Source organism: Lytechinus variegatus, chromosome 5 (genome assembly GCF_018143015.1).
Source record: "Lytechinus variegatus isolate NC3 chromosome 5, Lvar_3.0, whole genome shotgun sequence".
In the NCBI taxonomy this organism is placed as follows: domain Eukaryota; kingdom Metazoa; phylum Echinodermata; class Echinoidea; order Temnopleuroida; family Toxopneustidae; genus Lytechinus; species Lytechinus variegatus.
In genome coordinates this window covers 13,731,552-13,754,528 of record NC_054744.1, presented here as the reverse complement: position 1 = coordinate 13,754,528, position 22,977 = coordinate 13,731,552, and the positions used below count along the sequence as shown (strand labels likewise).

Below are 22,977 nucleotides of genomic sequence, written 5' to 3'. Positions count from 1 at the left end.
TGTGGTGCTAGCAATAAGCCGGCTAACCCTGCTTTTTTGCAGGGCCAGATAGTACCGTACTATTTCCGTGCTAGCCCACTTTACTAAAACGTAGTGTGAAAACGAAGTGGGCTTAGCCCCCCGGTCTTAGCCCCACCAATCTCCTGGGGTTAAGGAAAAAAAGTAGTGTGAAAAGCATTGTTTTCTAGTTCATAAAGGGTGTAATGCTCTTCAATCATCAACGCTTGAACAGTTCAGGAAGTGAAGTAAAAATGGATGAAAAAAGTGGGGATGGACTAATTTAAAACTGATTCTTTTATGAAATTGTCCATGCATTGTATAATAGTTGGAGGCTGTATATTAAAAAAAACGAAATCTTAGATGCTGCTGGAAATGTTGCAAATGTTTTTAAGCACTTGGTGTAATTAATACCTGCCAGTATTGGAGCAGTATTGGAGTATCTGCCTGAGTCACCTTTCCATAAGTCAAAAACTGGCTAAGTGCTTGCAATTTTTTATTTTCAGACCAGGGCCCCCATGTCACAAGGCTGCTCATTTGATCGTAGCACTGACTATATTGATAATGTGCAAATCAAGCTCACTTGTATTAATTGCTTGGCTTTGTGTCAAGAACCTCCAGGAAATTCAAAGCATGCATTATACAGGAAAGTTGTAGAAGACATTCTATTGGGCCTTAGAAATCTGTTCGAAATTGGAGAAATTCTTCTAAAACACGTCTTGCAATATCTGCTCTAAAAATATTGCATCTATTTTTAATGAATATTTAATTTCTGGGAACTTTACCTTTACAGTTTATAGGCCTCCAAACCAAATTTTGCCTCAAGTGAACATATCTTATGTGGTCCATAGAGATCGAATAAAGCATATTACCTGAATTTTTTTCGTTTCTCCAAACAAATGGAATACACGTACAATCCTGTATTCTGTGGTATTAGCAGGGCTCAGCACTAACCCATTTTTCCTGCTGTTACAATATGTTCATGTCGGACCAGAAGATACCTAGTTTTTCCATTTCTTACTGGTATGAACCTAAAATTTGCCAGTCCCCCCGCTGTCTTTCATTGCCCCCCCCAAAAAAAAATAAAATAAAAAATACAAACGGCACACACACAACACAATTCATGAAAGCCATTTCTTAATTTCGGAGAACTATTTTTAAGATGCCAGAGCCATTTCTATAATTCACAAAAGATGATTTTACTGGTCATGTCAGACCAGCAAATCTGGCTATTTCTGAAAAGTTACCTGCCCCAAAACAATTTTTACTGGTCGGCAACCATCAGACTAGTGCCAATGTTGCACGCTGGTATTAATGATGCATGTGTAGCTTCTCCATGACATTACCTGCTACAGGATTCATACTGAATTATGACACAGCCAAAGTTGGAAGTTCTAATTTTCCGAATGAAACAACACTACTAAAATAGAAAATTCTGTTTCCAATGTTTCCTGAAAGAAGATCTTTAATTGATGCCAAATCTTGGCCTGATATTCTGTAGACTTTGACATAAAGTCAATTTACATACCATACATATGTACATTCATGCATATACTTTCCACAGTCATATAATCATTGACCTCATAAGTCGTAAAATAATGTTAATTCCATAAAGAAATAAATGCTAAATAAATACAGATAATGGATATGTAAAATCATTTGAAAATGTGGTGATTTTTTAAAAGACAAGTCCAGCCCAACAAAAACTTGATTTGAATAAAAAGAGAAAAATTCAACAAGCATAGCACTGAAAATTTCATCAAAATTGGATGTAAAATAAGAAAGTTATGACATTTTAAAGTTTCGCTTATTTTTAACAAAACAGTTATATGAACGAGCCAGTTACATCCAAATGAGAGAGTCGATGATGTCACTCACTCACTATTTCTTTTGTTTTTTATTGTTTGAAATATGATATATTTTGATTTTCTCATCATTGTCATGTGAAATGAAATTTCATTCCTCCCTGAACACGTGGAATTCCATTATTTTAACATTTTGTGCTTCAGGCAAGGAGGTCCTAATCATCAAATTCATAAAAATTGAAATATTGTATAATTCAAACAATAAAAAACAAAAGAAATAGTGAGTGAGTGACATCATCGACTCTCTCATCTGGATGTAACTGGCTCGTTCATATAACTATTTTGTTAAAAATAAGTGAAACTTTGAAATTTCATAACTTTCTTATTTTACATCCGATTTTGATGAAATCTTCAGCATTGTGCTTGTCTGATTTTTCTCTATTGATTCAAATCAACATTTTTCTGAGGTGGACTTGACCTTTAATTATATTAAACTATACCACATTTTAGATTTTGTACCCTCTCATAGTCTTGTATTAAAAATATACATGATATAAAAAAAAATAGGCTGAGTATGAGTGCATTCCTCACTGTTAGCAGAGACTACTGATAGTCTGGTACTATCTTGTAATGCCAAAAGGAAGATGCCATTGTAGGGTCGTAAAATTTGTTTAAATTTGGTTTATAGAGAAAATACAAGTCTTCACGTCAAATTCCATACACATGAATGCCCATTACATGCACATTGTACAGGCTTTTATAGCAGTAGCACCTAACATTAAAAAAAAGTATAACAAGGAACTTACTCTCTTCTGTTTTGGCACAGCACATGGGGTAGTGTAATTCACTTGGCTTTAAATTCGGAGTTGCCTGAATAAATGTGCAATACTAAAAGCACTTGCTTCTTTAGGCAATTATAGTGCTGTGTTCAACCCTTCTCTAATAAAAAATTCATTACAATTTAATTAAGAATCAACACATAAATAAATATCAAAAGCTTATTTTTAATCAACCTAACAAAATGTCATGATTGAATAAGAGTGAAACTGGAATCATGTATTGTAATTTACCCTTGAATATTGAAATGAAGGGGAGAATTCCAGTCCTGATAACAAAGAATTTTCAGATACATGCTTAAACTGGAATGAATTTACCATACATGTACTTTTCTCTGTTTATTTCAAGTGAAATGTATAAAACGAATATTGTAGTTTAGTTTAAACCTCAACATTCAAATTAATGATTAACCTACAAGTAAATAAAACGAAGTCATATTTAATTTTGTTTAGCTCAAACAAAGTTGATGTTGCAATCCAAATTATGAATATTTCAAAAGTAATTGAAACATAATATATACCGTTCCTTCTAAAGAAACATTTAATGGGTCAACCACTTTCTGCAGGAAATGTATGAAATAGCGCATGCCCATAATTTTAAGGAATATATTGTGACCTACTGACTCATCAGTGCTTGAAATTTTCTAAAGTCTTTCTTTTAGAATAATAACGCAGAATAAAGTGTATCCCAGAAATGCTGTACAATTGCTCAGTTGTATCTTTGTGTATATTGAGACATGTCAAATACTTAGTAAGGTATTCTTTCTTGAAATGAAATGCAGATAGCTTGAAGCAAGAGATTAGCCTCTCCACATCTTGTTTGGTAAAATTCCATTTCTCATCATTTAATTAGCTTTTGATTTAGGATTCCTAAACCCAACAGGATTTTTCAGGGTTACCACATCGTGACCCCTAAACCTCTTCATCAGTTTCACCGTACCAACCTTCAAAGATCATCTGACATAAAAATGTTGTCACAAAGATTTCATCTCTGATCTTTCTTTTTTTATATATATCTTGGAGATAAAATATCTATATCCAACAAACTCGATCCTAACAAAGTTCGAGTGCAAATTCATTCTTTGCATCATAATTCTTGACTAGATACTCTCACAATATATTTGATTTCTCTGCATGACAACTTTAGCTCAGATTGAAACTTGGATCCAACATCTGTAACAGGCTGACTGCTTCGCCAATCAATACCACCTCAGAATCTTTCGGCGCTGACGGATCTCTTACGATATTACCAAGCAACTTTAAAGCATATGGATGGCAGCCTAGTTTCATCTACTTCTTGGCATTGTAATTCTGAAATCTCTGATTCATAGGGTTTTCTGGTGATTTCATCCAGTCTTTTTTCAGCATCTGTTTGAGTTGTGACAGCCTCAGATTAGGATTCTCAGCCTTGAGGATCGGTAGCTGCGTCTCCTCGTATGCTGCATACGCTGCTTTAGCACGCTTCTCGGGGTGCTTTTCAAGATCTGCTTCCTTCAAACTAGAAGAAATAGAAAACAAAATAGAATAAAGGTGTATTAAAGTTATTAATCTCTGTATTACAGGATAATTAATAAGATGAAGTGTAAAGTCAAAGGGAATAAAATCTAGGTTACAAAATAGTGAAAATTCTGCAAATCTATAGAGACTGAGAAAATATTTTCAATTAAAAGATGAAAAAAAAAAACAACCAATGATTGTCATATTCTGGTTCAGGTCTGAAAATTACTTTATTATTATTCCACTTACGGAAGCTTGGCTTAATTACTATAACCCAAAAGGCAATATTTCTGATCCCAACTTTTTATATTCTTATGTAATACATGTACAAGTCATAAACCTGATAAATTCTGTTTTTTAATAGGGTTGACCTGGTCATACAAATTACTGAGTATCTATTAAACTATTTTCAAAAAGTTTGATAGCAAAGAGGATCATTTACAAAACATTGACACACCAAAACAACCTAACACATACAGTATACTTTATCATAATACATCTTGTGTAATGAAAAACATGTGATGGCATAAATCAGCACAAAAAGAGCTGACTGGGATCCAAGGTAAAGTAGAGTGGGGGATAAAGAATATCTGTAACTCTTTCAAAAAGTCAAATGGAAATAACAGAAAGCAAAGCAAAGCAAGTAGAAGCTAAAGGCATCCGAACAGAGACTAATAGAAAGAGGAAAAGGAGCAGGAATCTGATGACGGGTCAAGAACTACACCATATTTTATGAAAATTTTTTAAAATAAAAACAGAACTGACCTGAGAGCTGAGATGGCTTCCCCAACATCCCTGGCTGATACAACTCCATCTTGTTGATCTTGAGCTAACCTAATATTGACATTCTCTTCCAATGGGGCATCAAGGTGAGACACCTGCTTCTTAGTGTCAGCAGCTGCTTCAGCTAAACAACAACAAAAAATACAGTATTTAAGTACTGGTTATTACCTTTTCTGGAGTCAATAGAAAAAGGACCAAAGAGGAGCCTAAAACATATAAGTAACATCTGGGCCCTGTCTTACAAAGAGTCACAATTGATCCGATCAATCACAACTATGGACGGCCAGCAAAGTCAACATAAAATGCATGTTCGTTTTTTAAAAATTATGAATGTATATCCCTCAATTTATTGATTTCTCGACAATTAGGTGTTTTCTCCTTTGTATACAAAGGACATTTGCACATTTCCTGTAGAAAAAATTATGACACTGATGGATTTCCATAGAGTTACGATCGTTACTCTTTGTAAGACGGAGCCCTGGGAACCTTCTTACAAAGATTTGCGATTGATCCAATCAACCAAAACTTAGGAAAGCCAGCAACGTCAACATCTACTAGGCACGTTGGTTCAAAATATTTTCTATGATGTATTCATACATTCATTGTTTTCTTGAAAATTCAGTGTGTTTCTCTTTGTTTACAAAGGACATGGTTTTAAAATTTCTTGTAGAAAATATTATGACAATGATGGATTTCCTTAGAAGTGAGGTTGATCAAATCAATCGTTGTAAGACGGGACCATGATGATTTCCATGGTGAAAGATCAAATCATCATAGAGGTTTCGTGGTACATGAAGTATTCTTTCTTGAAAATGATGGATCATGAAAAATACAGACTAAGATTTACATGTATGTTGTATGCAGTCTAGTACTGCGATAATTAATTCCAACCAGAAATGTGAACTCTGGAACTTTACATACATGTATATGGCAGCCAAAACAGTATTAAGACTTGAGCCTAATTTTGTAACTGATCTCAGAGAATTTAAGAACACACTTGAATGTAGCTAATTCACCCAAGTCAAATCATTTGCGACCAAAGAAATCTGTTTGACTTAAATGTGTTTAAATATTCGTGAATATACTCTCCTGTAAATTCAAAAGTTGGGAAATACCAGATTACTTTAGATTCAATACTTAATGGTAACAAACATTTAAACTATAATTTAACCACTTTCTTAAAAAATCCTAGGATTAATTTTCTATATTAATAATAGATGTACCTCTCTCTCGTTCCATCCTTTCTCTATTGGCCTCAACCTGTGCTCTTGTCATCTTAGATGATCCTCCTTTTCCACTCGGAGTTTTGACCTTGATATTACTTTCTTCTTCTTCTAGAAGTTTCTTCATTTCTTGCTTTTTTGCAAGTTCTTCCTGTCGCTTCTGCTCTTTCCCAGCCTAAAATGATAGAAACCATTATTGTAATACCATCGGCAGACAATGCAAACTTGTAAGGATGTTTCAGTTCCATTGATTTTATATTTATGGATTTTTGATAAAATATCTAGTACCTAGTTATATACATAAAAAAGAGAAAAGGCAAAATACACAAGAAAAACTAAGAGGAATAGTTACCCTGAATAAAGAAAGAACATGAATAGATGGGGGGGAGAATAAATATAATAAAAAGGGTATATTTTATAGATTTCAAAATTTATAAAAGGAGAGAGAAGTAGATACAGAGGAGAAACTATATGACTAAAGAGAAAAAGAAGATTGTACAGAATTTGCATTTAACCAGATAAAGAAAAGAAAATGAACAAAACAAAGCAAACAGAATTATAATAGGAGTAACAATTTAACGATGATAAATGAGCACATAAATTACAAAAAAATAAGGCTGATAAAATCTCTGACCTTCCTGAATGTGTTACAGATTACGTACCTTTCTTTGCATTTTCCGGTTGACATGTTTATCATCATCTTTCCAGTAAGCATCTTCAATCTCTTTCTCTTTCTGTGAAGCCGCTACAGCCTTGGCTTCGGCCTTCCTAGCCTTGGCCTCCGCTGCTTTTGAATTCTCTCCTTTCATCTTCTTAGGCATGATTGGTGTCGCAGACTCCTCAGTGTTCCAGAAAAACCTATCACTCTCCTATCAAAATGGCCTTGAATAATGGCTCATTCCTGTTTCTTTCAAGCTGCAGTATAATTTGCAGTACAGCTGTATGTTTTATTAGATATAACCACTGATCTTTTCAAAAAGTTTCACTTTGAATTCCGTTTTTAAATAACAAAATGCACAAGTCTCAACAAGTAGTTTTAATGTTGCTGTTGAAATCAAGTTTAAGTTGAGAAGGGATGGAATACACTCTTTACTGCAGAAAATTTTTAATAGGTTTCACCTCTTGTTCTAGATACAGCAATTTAGCCTACAAGGAAAGAAATTAAAGAAAAAAAAACTATTATTACAAAATAGAATAAGTTAAGTTTACTAAAAATAATTTAATTCAGTTTTATCAAAATATTAAAATACAATGGCAAAATGCACAACAGAGTCAACAGAAAGCAGTGGCGGACCGTGACCCCAAGGAGACAAAGCATTGGGGGGGCACGGCATTGTTCACAAACAATGCAGTGCCCCCCCAATGCTTTGTCTCCTCCGGGTCACGGTCCGCTACTGACAGAAAGGAATGCAGTAAAGTGTGATTAGAAAGAAACTGATTCGAAATGTCCACTCTGCCATTATGATGAGGATACAGTGACTCATGTTATTGCTGCTTGTACGTCAACCCTCCATCTCCGCACTGATCTTCTGGCCAAAGTGAGTAAACTTTTATAAGATGCTCTTCAACCCTCTCCAAGAATTACTCTACTCAACACCCAGGATCCCTTTGAAATGACTTGCGCCATTCTCTTGCCGTATGACCCTTCCCTTCCTCATTCTGTTAACGATTCCATCCTGAAGATGACTCTTCATTATATATACATATAAAATTCATGCCCATCGCCTGTACTCTTCACATGCTAACTAATGAGCTACATGTAAATTTCATCCCAGTGCATGATTATCTCATCTATGCTACAATGTACTGACCGCGATTTATCGCTAATCTCCGAAGAGCGGAGGATCAAAGAGATAAATGCAGGGAGTTTTTCTATAGACCAGTTCGTAGTTACTTCAGGACAATTTTTGTCAAATGACCTTTCATTTATTTCATTATGATAGGCAGATTTCAAAACAAGATATTACGTATGCATGCCTTACATAGCAGGATGAAGAAATTGAATAGACCAGGTGACTAGAATAGCACACCAATGAACACTTTATAAAGGTATTTGGTACATTCCTACTTTGAATGCATATCATAACATGTTGCACAATGTACTTGGCAAACTGTGAAATACCAGTCATTCGTGGACGCATTGTTGTTTTTTGCGGATGTAAAGGAAAACCACTATTCAAAAGAATATATGAATAATCAAGACATCAAAGTTGGCGCTTATCTCATTAGATTTTAAACCACCATGTCACTTTAGTACAAATTACCTTCCTCTGATCATGCGTAGAATATTTTGATCATGCGCAGAAAGGAACTACATGTGTACGAACTGGCTTCTTACAAATGACTCAATAGAGTAAAAACGAATTTTGCAGTCTAACAAATGATATCAAATTTAGAGATCCATATAATGTGATTGAACAGCTTGCATTAATGTAACTTCATTCATAACAAGGTTATGATATAACCTTGTTCTCAGTTCCATCTCTATGTGTGACAAAATAAGGGTGGCAATGTTTGGCTTATTTTCTCTTTTTCTTTTGGACAAATGCTTGATATTTTACACTGTCAGGTCCCATTACCACGTATGTTCATCACCCATAGGCTATGTATCAACCCAGCGGAGTTCGCCATTAAAGGCCTTTGCAGTTTCAACATTGATGTTGAAGTTGATATTTGTTTGTATTTTAAAGGGGTGGTCTTACTATAGGCATTTCTAAGCTTTACATGTATGATAATCTCATAATCCCTAATTAAGTAGTGCGAGTGCAAAGAACGAGCTTTTTTTTCCCAATTATTTGTCCTAAAATTTAAATATTCTGGGCAATGTTTGTGATCCTAAATGTGTATCCACCAACTAAGTAATTACTGCCAGCACGAACAGACAATTTATCTTATCCAAAAGGAATTAAAATATTTGATATTCCGATCTGTAAAAGGGACAATTTAAGCTCTGTATTTCAAGCACTATGTAGGAAAATTGTTATAGGTGGATATGGATCACAGTTTGAAATAAGCTGATATGTTTCAATATTATTCCTTTGAGCTTTGACATAGGACCGGGACATCCTAAGAACATTATGTCATCAAATGAAAATGATGACTATCTTCATATTTCTCCTCCAAACCGCAAAATAGAACTTGTCAATATTCCATTCTCAAAAAATGACATAGTGATTATTAAATTGACATCTTATCTATTAATGTAATAAGCCCAATGAGACCGCAAAAATCTTTTAATATTATGGCTTGAAAACTGGACATTAAAAGCACTTTTGTAATTGTGATGCACGACTTAATATATTTTCAACAGTCAATGCCAGTGCAAATCGCAAGCCGATTTTTGTGTTAAATTGTCATGAAATGGGGATTTTAAGTAGTTTGTATAGAATTAATATTGAGATTTGAGGTTTATATGAAAGAGAGGGGAAAGGAACACGCCCTTCTCCCGATCCGCCTGAGACAACATTATAACTTCTAATTTCTTCTTCTTTCTCTTTTCTAATATATATTTCTTATACATACCATCTAAAGATCTTATTTAATTTTGATAGTAATTCATATTGTTTTTTTTATAGTGTAAACAGATTTTATCTTTTATGATTACAATTCTATACGTGTTTAGGACCCCACTGGAAATAATTTTTCGAACTATTCTGTTGAAGATTACTGACTTTTATTTTTTAATTGATTTAATTTCATTTATTTATTCATTTATTCATCAATTCATTAGTTATTCATTTATTTACTATTTCATTTTTTTAAGGTTATGTAAATGAAATACTAAAATATCAAATTAAGAGGAAAGGATTAAGATAAAGTAATTTTGCAGCTACAACTAGTAAAGTATATTCATTTGCGAAAAAAAAGGTAATTCTTTTTTTTTCTTAAGACCGTTCCGGGGACATTCATAATGTAGTTTATAGTCAAAGAAGTAAATTGTGTCAGGAACTCGTTGGCTGCAGTAAATAAATATTGTTTTTAAAAATGGATAACCATTATTAATAAAGTATCATATCCAATTTTAGTCGAAGTGCCTCAATGAGCTCTTTGGTATAAACACCGCTTGCAAACCAATTATGTACATTGAAGACTAAACGCTGACTAAACAAAAGAAAATTATAAACTGATTGAAATTGCCATTGCATACAATGACGTGTTCATGCAGTATTTTGTTTGTTTTACACAAAGAAAACTCAGACTATGACACCCATCATGATTTTTGCATACAATATGATTATATTTACATGACAATTTATAATTATAGACACCCCCCACGCACACACATATACATATGCGCTATGTATACAGTCAATGTGAATATGTTACATAATGCAATCTTGACTTAAATTTGCCTTTTGGTAATTCAGGAAAGAAACAATAATTCTTGAAAATGAAATCATTCATGTGTCAGGTTTATTCCGAGCATTTTCCAAAATCGTTAAACCATCAATTTTCACAGATTAAGTGTCAAAATTAAGCACTAAAGTGCGAAGTGATCATTTCAAGGGGAAAGGTACGTAGAATATATTACCTTACACCAGTATGGGACTAGATATCTTGGCTCTTAACTCAGTAAATTGAATTCTTTGAATTATTTTTTTTCTTAATTAAAGATGGAGATTGAAAAATGAAAATTTTCTTGCCATACAACTTTCCACCAATAGAGGGCGTAAACAAAAATATGTCCAAAATTCAAGTTTTTGAGTACTCTGGTGAATACAAAAATTATTCCCAATTTATTAATGAAAAATTGCAACTGTATGGAATTTACTAATTTTGGTCACAAAAGTGGTACTTTAATGATTTTTAAAGTGTGTGCTATGTACAGCATTGGCATACCTTCTTCTTCTTACATGTAGTTGTTCTTCCCCCAGTATTCGAGGATCAGCGGCTATCTGCAGGTTGGGTGTTGAGTAGAAGTAATTTCTCTACACGAATATGATGAATTTTAAGAATGTATCTAGGCAGTGGGTCATAACATTGGTAGCAAGAGTGATAGATACGAGTGAGGAGGGTAATAAGATATTAGTGGCAAGGATGAGGGGATGAACAGAGGTGAAGGCTTGGCTAACTGAAGCAGGGAGGCTTATACCCCTTTCATAAACCCAATTATGCGGCTAATAGCAGCATAATTTGGTCGTAAAATCGGAGGAGGAACAGAGTTTTTTTCTCTTTTTGATGCTGCTATTATCCGCATAATAGCAGCATCAGGACCAGATTTTGACTTTATGAACGCATTTCTAAATAATGCGGATAATTGCCATGGTGCGGTCACAAGGTCACCCTTTTCCAACACCACCGCATCGGAGGGGGCGTGTCCAGTTGTCATGACGATTATCCGCCTTTTTCAGGACGGGCGCTATAAAAATAGTGCGGATTATTTTCGGAGTTTGTGAACGCAATTTTTATTGAATTATCCGCATTACTCTTAGGCGGCTAATTGGAGGATGTGTTTATGAAAAGGGTATAGAGATATGACATGTTGAATGAGAATTGAATACCATAGTCCTACCTGTAGATTCACCACAGGCAGGGTGGTAGCAGTGAACAAGTGGATGTAAAGTTAGGAATAAGTGACAAATTATCCACCGAATCTTCAAAATTTGTCAGTGCAGGTCGAGAATGTTTGCCTGCTGGCCATCTCTAAATCTTGTACTTTTGTTGTTGGCTGATACACCAGCATGACCAGTTGGAAAAGAAACAAGTAAAGTAAACTAAACTACTGTCAACTGAGTCAAGAAATCTCTGTCAGTGTCATGTCTGTGCAATTGCAAAATTGTTGATAATGATCTTAACATGATACATGACATATGGCCGTGTAACATCCAGTGAATCCCAAGCAATCGTTTGTAGGCCTAGGTAGTTTAAAGTCTCCTGTAATAACCAGATTATCATATCTCAGATTCTATGCTTTCTTCATAAGTGATATCAGCGCCTCATCATTCCTGGAATCGCTTTGGTCTTATGGAATGTGTTGGATTTGGAAGAACAAAGTGCAGTCACACGAGAGAGAGAGTTGCCAGACACGATGTTTAACAGGTGGGACTGAAATATTTTTTGCGACAACATAAACATATGACCAGTCTTCAACTACAAAGAAGATGTATAAGAAAAAGACCCCAAAGCCTGCTTCCATTCAAACTTACATACCTTTGGTTTTCTTCACCAACAACAACAGTTTCTTTCCGATGATGTGGCAGAGGATATTTTGCTTCAGAAAAAATTGTTCTGAAGCCAGGCGCCGCGCCCCGAGTCGCATCCGTCTACGTCTCGATCCGCTCACCGCGCGCGCGCCACTGCACTGCTAGTGCTATAGCGCTACTGAATCATTAGTGTCGATGAAACGGAAAGAAATTAGCAAAACTTTTCACTTTGGGCTTTTTTCTCAACTGAATTTCATGAATGTATATGGAAAATGTCTGTGAATTATGCTGAAGGTCTTTCGCCGTATGACCACAAAGGTAAATGTGGTCTTCCCGAGGTAAATATAAATTAAAAATTTAACGCTTTGACCACTTGTTCACTGACACTGCTACCACCCTGCCTGTGGAGTGTGGTATACTATGGTGAATCTACAGGTAGGACTATGGTATGCCAATGTTGTACAGAGCACACACTTCAAAAATCATTAAAATATCACTTTTGTGACCAAAATTACTAATTTTCATACAGTTGCAATATATTTTTCATTAGTAACTTGGGAATAATTTTTGTATTCACCAGAGCGCTCAAAAACTTGAATTTTGGGCATATTTTTGTGTACGCCCTCTATTGGTGGAAAGTAATATGGCAAGAAAATTTTCATTTTTTGATCTCTATTTTTAATTAAGAAAAAAATGATTTAAAGAATCAAATTGAAATAAAAGCCAAGTAGTATGAATAATAGGTGTAATGAAAACTGTCAGTGTAAAAAAATCAAGCATTTGCCCCAAAGTAAAAGAGAAAATAAGCCAAACATTGCCACCCTTATTTTGCCACACATGGAGATATAACTGAGAACAAGGTTATATTATAACCTTGTTCATTGAATGAGTGGCTTTGACGGTCATTTTTGTCTTCGGTCCGATGTGCTTACAGTTGTGTTTTCATGTATTGTATTGCAATGGATCCCCATTGCATGCAATGCAATTTACCGTATAGGCGTAAGGCCACTCATTCAATGAACAAGGTTATGATATAACCTTGGGTCCTTGTTCTCAGTTATATCTCCATGTGTGGCAAAAGAAGGGTGGCAATGTTTGGCTTATTTTCTCTTTTTCTTTGGGGCAAATGTCTGATTTTTTCACACTGACAGTTTCCAATACACTTATTATTCATACAACTTGACTCTTATTCAAATTTGATTCTCTAAATCATTCATTTTCTTGCCATATTACTTTCCACCAATAGAGGGCGTACACAAAAATATGCCCAAAATTCAAGTTTTTGAGTGCTCTGGTGAATACCAAAATTATTCCCAAGTTACTAATGAAAAATAAATTGCAACTGTAGGGGAAGGCGGGGTAATTGTGACACTCTTTGCATTTTGCATGTTAGAATTGATATGACTAGTACTATTGTAGAAATAAGTACCTTGCCTTTAAATTTGATTCTTGGGAAATGTTTTTCACCTACATACAACTTTCTACCCCCACACTGAAAGTCATCGTGACCTTTGAAAAAAACCAAGTCAAATGGCTCAACTTGCCCCATATATAGGGTAAGTTGTGCCACCGTCTGGGGTAAGTTTAGCCACAGAAACTACGTACAAAATGTATGGGGGGAGAACCAGCATGTCAATTTTTTGTTTAAAGTCTTCACTTGCTAATTCTCTATAAATAGTAACATCCTTTAAAAGGAAAAGAGCAGTCATGTAAATTTGCTCCTTTCAGCCTGCATTTCAATCGATTTTTATGGTTTGTTTGTTTTTTAAGATATATTACCATAAGAATTGCCATGGCTCAACTTGCCCCATGCTGTTTGGCTCAACTTATCCCAGTCCGAACTTAGTGCGATAATTTTGCATCCACATATTTATTATGCATCCATCATATGAAAGACTATGACAAGAATGAAGATCCATACCTGGACTAACAATGCTGTTAACATGTCTTTACTATATTAAAGATGTGTGTGTGTATAAAGGACTTATCTATTTCACACTCTTTTTTACTTTTTTGGCTGAAATTCATACTTTTCCTTCTAAAAAACTACTTTTTGTTTCAAAGTGGAAACATTGTGGTGGGGTTAGGGGTTATGCTATGGGTCATCAATACATGACACCACCACAATGTCTGACTCATTCATTATTGACCTGGGGCTGGTGGCTCAACTTGCCCCTGTGCTCAACTTACCCCGCCTTCCCCTATGTAAATTAGAAATTTTGGTCACAAAAGTGATATTTCAATGCAGAGCTACCAAGTCTCACGCATTGTGCGTGAGACTCACGCATTCAGGGTCCGTCTCACGATCTCACGCATGGCACCCATTTTTCTCACGCATCGGGACCCGACAGAAAAAAAAAGAGAAAAAGTAGCATTATTCGCCAGATTATACGACTGGCCGACCGCCTTCGCGTCTAGCCCGGCACGCGAGACGAATCGAGAGTGCAGTCAGCGGCTGACTCAGCGCACAGCTATACGTGATACGATGAATCGCGTGCGTGCATCGCATGGTTTTGAAGCCCATTTGAAGCGCGCGCCTTTTCGCAAGGTACGAGTGTAAGTACTGGCCGCGCGCGCACAGAGACGTCGAGTCATGAAAATCTCACGCATAACATTTTTTTTAACTTGGCATCTCTGTCAATGATTTTTTAAAGTGTGTGCTCTGTACAACATTGGCATACCATAGTCCTACCTGTAGATTCTCCACAGGCAGGGTGGTAGCAGTGAACAAGTAGTATAGGCCTACAAATAATGCATGCAGCCGAGTGCGTTTAGTGGAAATACAGAGCACGCGAGGTTTCTTTAGATAGGTGCTGCTCTGTGCACGAGCTGCTGGCGGCGAATGCCCAGTGGCAGTGGCAGTGTGCACCATCTGAAGAACATGAAACTGAGCTTTCTCTGCATTTACTTTTACGCACGACAAAGCAAGTGCATTATTTGTTTTATAAAAAAGCAATTGACACAGAAACAAATTCTCATTTTGTTGCACTTCTCCCGGGACTTCTAGTTCTACCGCTCTGGTTTGCTTGAGCGTGCAATGTCAATTTTCGTTTCGCACCTTTTTGCACTGCCGTGCAATGCACCAAAAAAGTTAGTGGATGTTATGTGACGCTTATTGGCCAATCGCGATGCTTGAAATAATACACCTATTTTAGTGTTTGTTCGCCGATAGGCCCACTCAAAGGATCCTTACATGTCGCCGCGCACAGAAAAATCAAGCCATAGAAGTCGTGTGTTGTGGACACTAGAAGTGGGATCACAGCACGCGCGACCTCACTTATTAAATTTTAGCTTTTGTGAAATAATTATTATTTCACAAATACTAAAATTTAATACATGAATATATATAATCACATTGTATTTTAGTTTTTGTGAAATAATTTATTTTTATCTATAAATTGTTCTTCAAAACGGCATCGCTAAAACCCCCATTCCACAGAGAACAAGACCGCTGAAAGACCTTTCAAAGACCCTGAATTTTGGTTGAATTTTCAGAGGTCTCTCAATGAACCTACAATGGTCTTTGAGGTCTTACACGAGGTCTGACTAATCTTTCAGTGGTCTTCATGGGCTCCAAAACTTTTTGAAATGGTTCAAAACAGTCTTACAATGGTCTTACAGGAAAGTGGTCTTTCAGCAGTCTTTCAGCGGTCTTTCGATGAACTTTCAAAGGTCTTCATAGTCTTTCAATGATCTTTCGGCAGTCTCTCAAGATTTTTGCAGAGATCAATGTAAGACTCATGAGAGATCATTGAAAGACCACTGAGAGACCAGGCAAAGTCCATGGAAAGAATTCTGAAAGATCACTTGTTGCATAAAAGATCTCTGAAAGACCATTGAAAGATCGCTATAGGACAAGTCTAAGACCAGTAAGACGAGAAAGATCCATGAGTCTTTCATCAGAGTTCTTTGAGGCGTCTTTCTGAGCCATTTCACAGAGATGACAAATTTCAGTGATCTTGAAGACCGCTGTAAGACCTCAACAATTTTAAGTCTTTCACTGGTCTTTCAATGGTCTCTGCTCTGTGAAATGGGGTCCTAACCGGATGTACGTCAAATCAAGAACTTGTTCTTCCTTATGTCTTTGAGTTTGAGTGATTTTATAGTGTTTTTATGGAATTTTTTGCTGGCCACGTTATGATATCCCTGCCAACACAAGTAGGTTTTAGTACTGCATCTGTATAATTTTGTTTGAAGGAGAGCAGCAATTATTGGCAATGCAAATGGACATCTCTACTTCGATCAATAAACTTGCTTAGTCCTGCAATATCATTGGAGTAAATTAGGATAAATTTTATAAATTTTGATTTTACTTTCTTTTTTTTATATAGAAATTCGATAAGCTAGAGGTAGTTTCAGAGAAAGTAAAGAAACTTGCAGATTTGTTGAAGAGGAGTCGTCACATCGTAGTACACAGTGGGGCGGGTATCAGTACTGCAGCCGGCATTCCAGATTTTAGGTATGTGATAAAATATTTTCAACTCTTAGAACATATTCTACAGTCAACCTTGCAGGAGTTGAATTGCCTTTCAACTCTTAAACAAACATATTCTTCAGTCAATCTTGCAGGAGTTGAATTGCTTTTCAACTCTTAAAAGCATATTCTTCAGTCAATCTTGCAGGAGTTGAATTGCCTTTCAACTCTTAAAAAAAATTCTTCAGTCAATCTTGCAGGAGTTGAATTGCCTTTCAAATCTTAAAAACATATTCTTCAGTCAATCTTGCAGGAGTTGAATTGCACTTTGTGACATTCATACAATTTGTGTAACTGAAATGTTTTAAGTCATTTTTTCCAGAAGTCTTGAAGGATAACAAGTTTGAATTTGTTCCTTGGATTTTTTAACATCCTGTATTCAAATAAATTGTTATTGTTTTTCTTGAAACCCTTCCGCCTTTTAGTCAATTCCAATAACTAAGTTATTTATGTATCCATTAATTTGAGGTCGAATCAATGCTAGAGAGTATTTTGCTTCTTGATTCCATGATGACTAAATTTGTATCATCCAAGAGTATTTTACATGTCAATTTGGATGTGCACTGTTTGAGATTTGTGTCACATTTTACTACACGTACCTGTTGTTAGATCACTGAACACATTCCCAGTGGGACGTGTTCACCGATTTCTTTGCAGTGAAGTTGAAGATCAGACCGGAGCACTTTTTGGTAAATGGGAGTTCAGAATATTGGCCTTTACGTATTTTTTGTAGACATTTCATAGAAAACACTTATTAATTTCATGAAATGAGAAATATCCTCAAGTTTTATGTGTTCTTTTAGTTTTGAGAACCCAAATATGAGGGCTTTGTGTTTTCTTAACTTCCAGGGGACCCAAAGGGGTATGGACATTGGAGAAGGAGGGAAAGAAGCCAGAGGTGAATGTGACCTTTGACACCGCCAAGCCTACACTTACCCATATGGCATTAGTTGAATTGGAGAGAAGAGGAAAGCTGCAGTATCTGATCAGCCAGAACATTGATGGACTCCACCTAAGATCTGGCTTTCCAAAGTAAGCTACCATTTTCCAATCAATGGAGTAGGCATAACTGTGTAAATTAATTAATGCACCAAGTGAATAAACTCAATGTGGACTTGTTAAGATATGACCATTACCTGAAGAATGAAATGTTTTTCATATTGATTTATGAATCCTCAAATTTCCTTATAAATACACAAACGTTGAGGATACCATAGTAAAAACATAATGATTATTGATTAATTTCTTTTTCTACTCCATGCTCTCCAGTTCAAACAAATTGCAACATCTGTTTATTGTAATGATATTGATTTGGATGAATCCAGGATAACATTTTTAAAGCAAGCATCCAGGTGAACTAAAGCACATTTTAGTCTTGACCATATCAGTCATATATCAAGATTCAAGAGGATGTATAATTTCTCCAGCGACTCATTTACTTCAGTAATAACGAGAGCATGAAATTGTGAAATGTAATCTGATGGAACAAAGGAGGATTTTGATGAGTAATGCAGTTTTTATTGTTTCTCTTATCTATTAGGGATAGGTTGTCTGAACTGCATGGAAATATGTTTGTAGAGCAATGTCACAGGTGTCAGAGGTAGGTTAACAAGAAGATTAAAGACTGTTCTGCTGTGATGACCCCCCCCCACAATTTATCACTTACCATGCTAACCTGTAAACTATACTTAATAGTTGGTTGTTCAAACTTCCAAACTAAAAATAGTAAATGCATGTGATAGATTGCTTCATTGCTTCAGTGAGGTTTTATCTTGATACAAAATCAGAGAAATACGATGGTGCTAGAAAGTTAGTGAACCCTACCACAAAATGCACTCCTTCATGCTGAATGTTGAATGTAGATATCAACATTAAAATGTTTGGTGAGCCCAGAGAAACAAGCTTTATTGAATGTAATATTTTATCACCTGACTTCACTATCAAATATACAGAACCTGAACAATTTTAAATGTATTCATTTTCTGTACGGTTCACTAACTTTTTATTGCCACTGTAGTTTGGAAGAAATGAAATTTCTTAATTCTTTTTAGATAGATGAGATGTTTCTAATTTACATTTTAATGGATAATCTATCCTACTAAATCATGTGATAATTTGTCAGTATATTCTATGCAGATTGGCGTAGTTGTGTTGGTCAATAAATAAATTACTACCATTGTATCCTTCCTGCAAGTATAGAACCCCATTATAATCATTTACTATGGAAGTTCATGAAATCTAATGGCTTGCACAGTTAATGTTTTGTATAGATTGTGCGGGATTCATGTTTATTGTATATTTTGCTTGTTTAATGTTTTATCATTTATGAAGGGTAAAAGCATTATTTAAACTGTGATTGTTATAATTGTATCCATACAGACAAATCATAAGAGCCATGCCAGTACCTACCATGGGATTGAAACCAACAGGGAATCCATGCAGTGATAAACCAGGAAGAGGAACATGCAGGTAATCACCCAATTCACAATAATAATAATAGCCAATTTTTATGAAGCGCTTTTCCCAGAATGGCTCAAAGCACGTTACAGCATATTATTACCCCGGTCATTGGATTCATTTCAATCCCGCACGAAAAGGGGAGCATTCCTTGCATTCATCGCAGCCTCATTATGGGGCTGGCAAAATCAAACATACAATATCTTTCGCATCCTACGGGTTACCCATTTAGCACCTGGGTCGAGAGTGGCAAAGTGTGGATTAACGCCTTGCCTAAGGACGCTAGACCGCGGTGGGATTCAAACACACAACCCTCTGTTTACGAGGCGAGAGTCAGAACCACTACACCATGGCTCTTCTACAATAAGGAGTTTCACACAGCAACCTACAGAGGATTGAAGAACAGACAAAATGTGTTGTCAACTGCCCTTCATTAAAAAGAACAACCAAGAAAAGTTTTGTTTCTCTGCAAATTCTGAATTTCTTCCTCACTTTCAAAATGATCAAAGTTTTTGTGTTTCTAATCATAGTTATCATATATTTTCAGCATACTGGTATGTTTTTTCTTTTTTTTACATTGGACTTTGGTAAACGAAAATGATTTGAATGACAGTTCACATTATGTTCCAAGTTAGGTAACATGATATTTGCTCCAGTGACAATTGCTTCTCCTCTAATTCATCTGATGCTGTTTGTTAGGGTCTTTGATTTGGGGGTTGAAAACAATGTGAGGATTAGCATTGATGTTTTGCTTAATGTGTGGATTTTCTGTAGGAGCAAATATCATAGAACCCAAAGTTACTCTTCTAATTTGTTTAGACTTACAAATATCATTGATGTGTACTTCTAATTTATCTATCATCTTAGGTGTGTTAGTATGAACAGTTTACCATAGATTCTTATTTCTCATTGTTTTTACAGAGGAAAGCTGCATGACACTATTCTAGACTGGGAGGATGCTTTGCCTGAAACAGACCTTATACAAGCTGAAGAACATTTAAGGTAAATCATCAACATGGTTTCATCATTATTTGCATGATGCTTGAACAAATGGTCATGTTCACACAGATTCAGAAGGATTGCTTTTATATTGCTGATTTTTCAAAAATATATATCTAATATCTATGAAAGTCACTGATGGAAAAAAAAAACATGTAGTATACCCTGAAGAAAGTACAATTAACAAATCTTGACCATTACATATATCATAAATGAGTCTTCTTGAAAAACTTTGCATTAATATGTGTATGAATATGTTTGAAAATGATGCACTTGTTTGGTCAAATTTTTAACCCACTTTTTTTTAGAATAGATATTTCTAATATGAACAGTAAATATCCCTGACACCCTTACCGTTTCTTTTTTCTATCTCTCTCTCTCTAAATGGCTGGTTGTGGCCTATACATTAAATCTTGTTTTTTATTTGCTTTGTTAAATAATTTGATTGATTTTGCATCAGTTCAAACATGCATGCCACAACTCAACTAAAATTGATGTCACAGCTGTGTTTAATAAGCATGTGTATTCTCTTTTTACCTAGGAATATAAACCTATCACAGCCAATTTTCTGAACTCTGGTTTAAATTTAGATCCGGACTGTGTGCTAAAATTATTGAAAGCTGAAAGTGTAAAAAAATTGTTTAAAAGTAAACTTTTATCATATTTACTGGACTATTTTCCATGCTCTAATCGTGAAGAAAACTATCGTATTCAACATTTAAAACCGTATGTAATGTTTTTAGTACCAAAAATGATGATAGAGAGATTTGCATCACATTTGGCCATCCAAAATTAAGCCATAGATTAAGATAGTGGTTTAGATTGAAACACAGTTTAGAATAATGACGAGTATGTTGTGTGCAGACTTTGGTTGTAATTTTCAATTTTTCTTCCCTTATCCATGAATCCATGCAGGAAGAGTGATTTGTCGCTATGTCTCGGGACTTCATTGCAAATCATACCCAGTGGGACATTACCAAAACTGACCAAGAAGAATGGAGGGTCACTGGTCATTGTCAATTTACAGCCAACTAAACTGGTAAGTTTTCAATGAGCACAAAGATTATTTAATAATAATATGTCCATTTATATAGCGCAGTTACTATGTGCATATACTCAACTGCGCAATGATACTTGGTATCATATTATTACCCCAACTGTAGCTAAGCCGCCATATTAATAGGCCCTAAAGCGTTCAAGGAATAAATCCTACCGGGTACCCATTCACCTCACTTTGGTCGAGTGCAGCACAATGTGGATACATTTCTTGCCGAAGGAAATTACACCATGGCTGGGATTCGAACCCAAGACCCTCTGTTTCAAAGTTCAGAGACTTAATCCACTGGGCCACAACGCTCCACCATATCATATCCATATCATTGGGAAGGAGCACCTTCACTTTGATTTTTTGATTTCCTTTTACATTAAGAGGATAATGTTAAAAACTGAATGAAAAACGTAAATGCAAATCAACTGTCATAGCTTGTATTCTGAAATGTGTTTGTTTGTATGGAGCTACTTACTACTTATCCAATCCATTATACTACATCAATGTTATTTTGGGAATAGCATTATTGCTTCAAGGGATCATAACACACTTCACCAGATAAACTATATTTCTATTTTAGATTTTGTACAAAAAGATAAAAATTCAAAATTACTTTTAAAAAAAGAGGTAAATTCTAAGAAATTTTAAAAAGCAAAAATACTGGAAGCCAATCTGTTTGAAATATAGATAGCACTCTATGTCTTGGAAGGTGAAAAGCCTCATAGCTACTAGCTTTGACTTTAAGCCTGATGTGTAACCTCTTCTTTCCCTTATCTTATCCCCATGTTATATTCCTTTACAGGATAAGCAAGCTGATCTGAAGATCAATTACTATGTTGATGATGTCATGACACAGCTAATGGAGCATCTTGGTTACCAGATTCCAGAATATACCGGACCTAGTTTGGTTCTCACTTCCCAGCAAGGACTATCTGTCAATGGCATCAAAGAAAGCATACACGAAGGAGACTCAAAGGAAAACTGCAAGATTGATAGTGAAGACAGACAGTAGAAGTGAAAGATGAAGTAGCAGAAGGACTGGATGATGGACCAAGCAACTTAATAAAAGATGAATTAAAAGAAGAGGTGACAGATAAAGTTTCAGAGGACTTTGACGTTCCTTGTCGGGTCAAACTTGAAGCAAGGTCCAATGAAACTCCACATGAAAAGACAGAACAAAATCATGAGATAATTCAAAAGAGTGCCACTGAAGTGATTCAAGATGCTGCAGCTCCAGATTCAAAACTAAAGGACCTTCCAATGGGAAGTATTATCAGGACATGTGAACATGATGATGATGATGGCATGAAGAATAATAAAGAGACGACATGTGAAGTAGATATCAAAAGGATACCAATGGATGATAAAAGTGAAGGCATGGAGCAAGAGGTAGAAGACAGCCAAATTCAATGTACTGGTCTGACTAATACTGGACAAGTTGAGCCTTATGACAGCTCTGTAGGTGTAGGAAAGACTGAATTTGATGAGAATGTTGATAATGTAAGTACTGGAGCATTGAAGAGGGACGTAGAAGGTAACATCAAAGTTTCATGACACCTAGCCCAGGGGCCGGTTCATAAAGCTGTTCCTAAGTTAAGAGCGACTCTAAGAATGATTGGTGAACCTTTCTTATGTGCCAATGGTGTACCATTTACCAAAACAAATGATCACCAGTTCTTAAAGTCTCTCTTATCTTACGAACAGCTTTATGAAAC

General features: G+C 35.6%; 2 protein-coding genes across 2 annotated transcripts; one reads left to right on the top strand and one right to left on the bottom strand.

Annotated features, from left to right (window-relative positions):
- Positions 1–2,363: 2,363 nt before the first annotated feature.
- On the bottom strand, positions 2,364–12,391 carry LOC121415471 (coiled-coil domain-containing protein 124-like). Its single transcript, XM_041608674.1, has 5 exons — positions 12,292–12,391; positions 6,804–7,287; positions 6,142–6,316; positions 4,901–5,042; positions 2,364–4,136 (listed from the first exon to the last, which is right to left on the bottom strand). Exons 2-5 carry the CDS (start codon positions 6,960–6,962, stop codon positions 3,929–3,931), a joined length of 684 nt encoding a protein of 227 aa, XP_041464608.1. The 5' UTR covers positions 6,963–7,287; positions 12,292–12,391; the 3' UTR covers positions 2,364–3,928.
- Positions 12,392–12,478: 87 nt separating this feature from the next.
- On the top strand, positions 12,479–22,977 carry LOC121415467 (NAD-dependent protein deacetylase sirtuin-6-like). Its single transcript, XM_041608669.1, is given in 9 exon segments — positions 12,479–12,622; positions 16,616–16,743; positions 17,608–17,790; positions 18,299–18,358; positions 19,138–19,227; positions 20,137–20,217; positions 21,130–21,253; positions 22,065–22,266; positions 22,269–22,977. Coding segments are annotated over 9 exon segments (1,482 nt in total). The 5' UTR covers positions 12,479–12,556; the 3' UTR covers positions 22,817–22,977.

Coding starts and splice junctions, on each gene's coding strand:
- LOC121415471 (XM_041608674.1), bottom strand. CDS start 6,962: ATGCCTAAGAAGATGAAAGGAGAGAATTCAAAAGCAGCGGAGGCCAAG. Junction 5,043..6,141: donor AAGGATGGAACGAGAGAGAG/GTACATCTATTA, acceptor GTTGTTGTTTAG/CTGAAGCAGCTGCTGACACT. Junction 4,137..4,900: donor GAAGCCATCTCAGCTCTCAG/GTCAGTTCTGTT, acceptor TATTTCTTCTAG/TTTGAAGGAAGCAGATCTTG.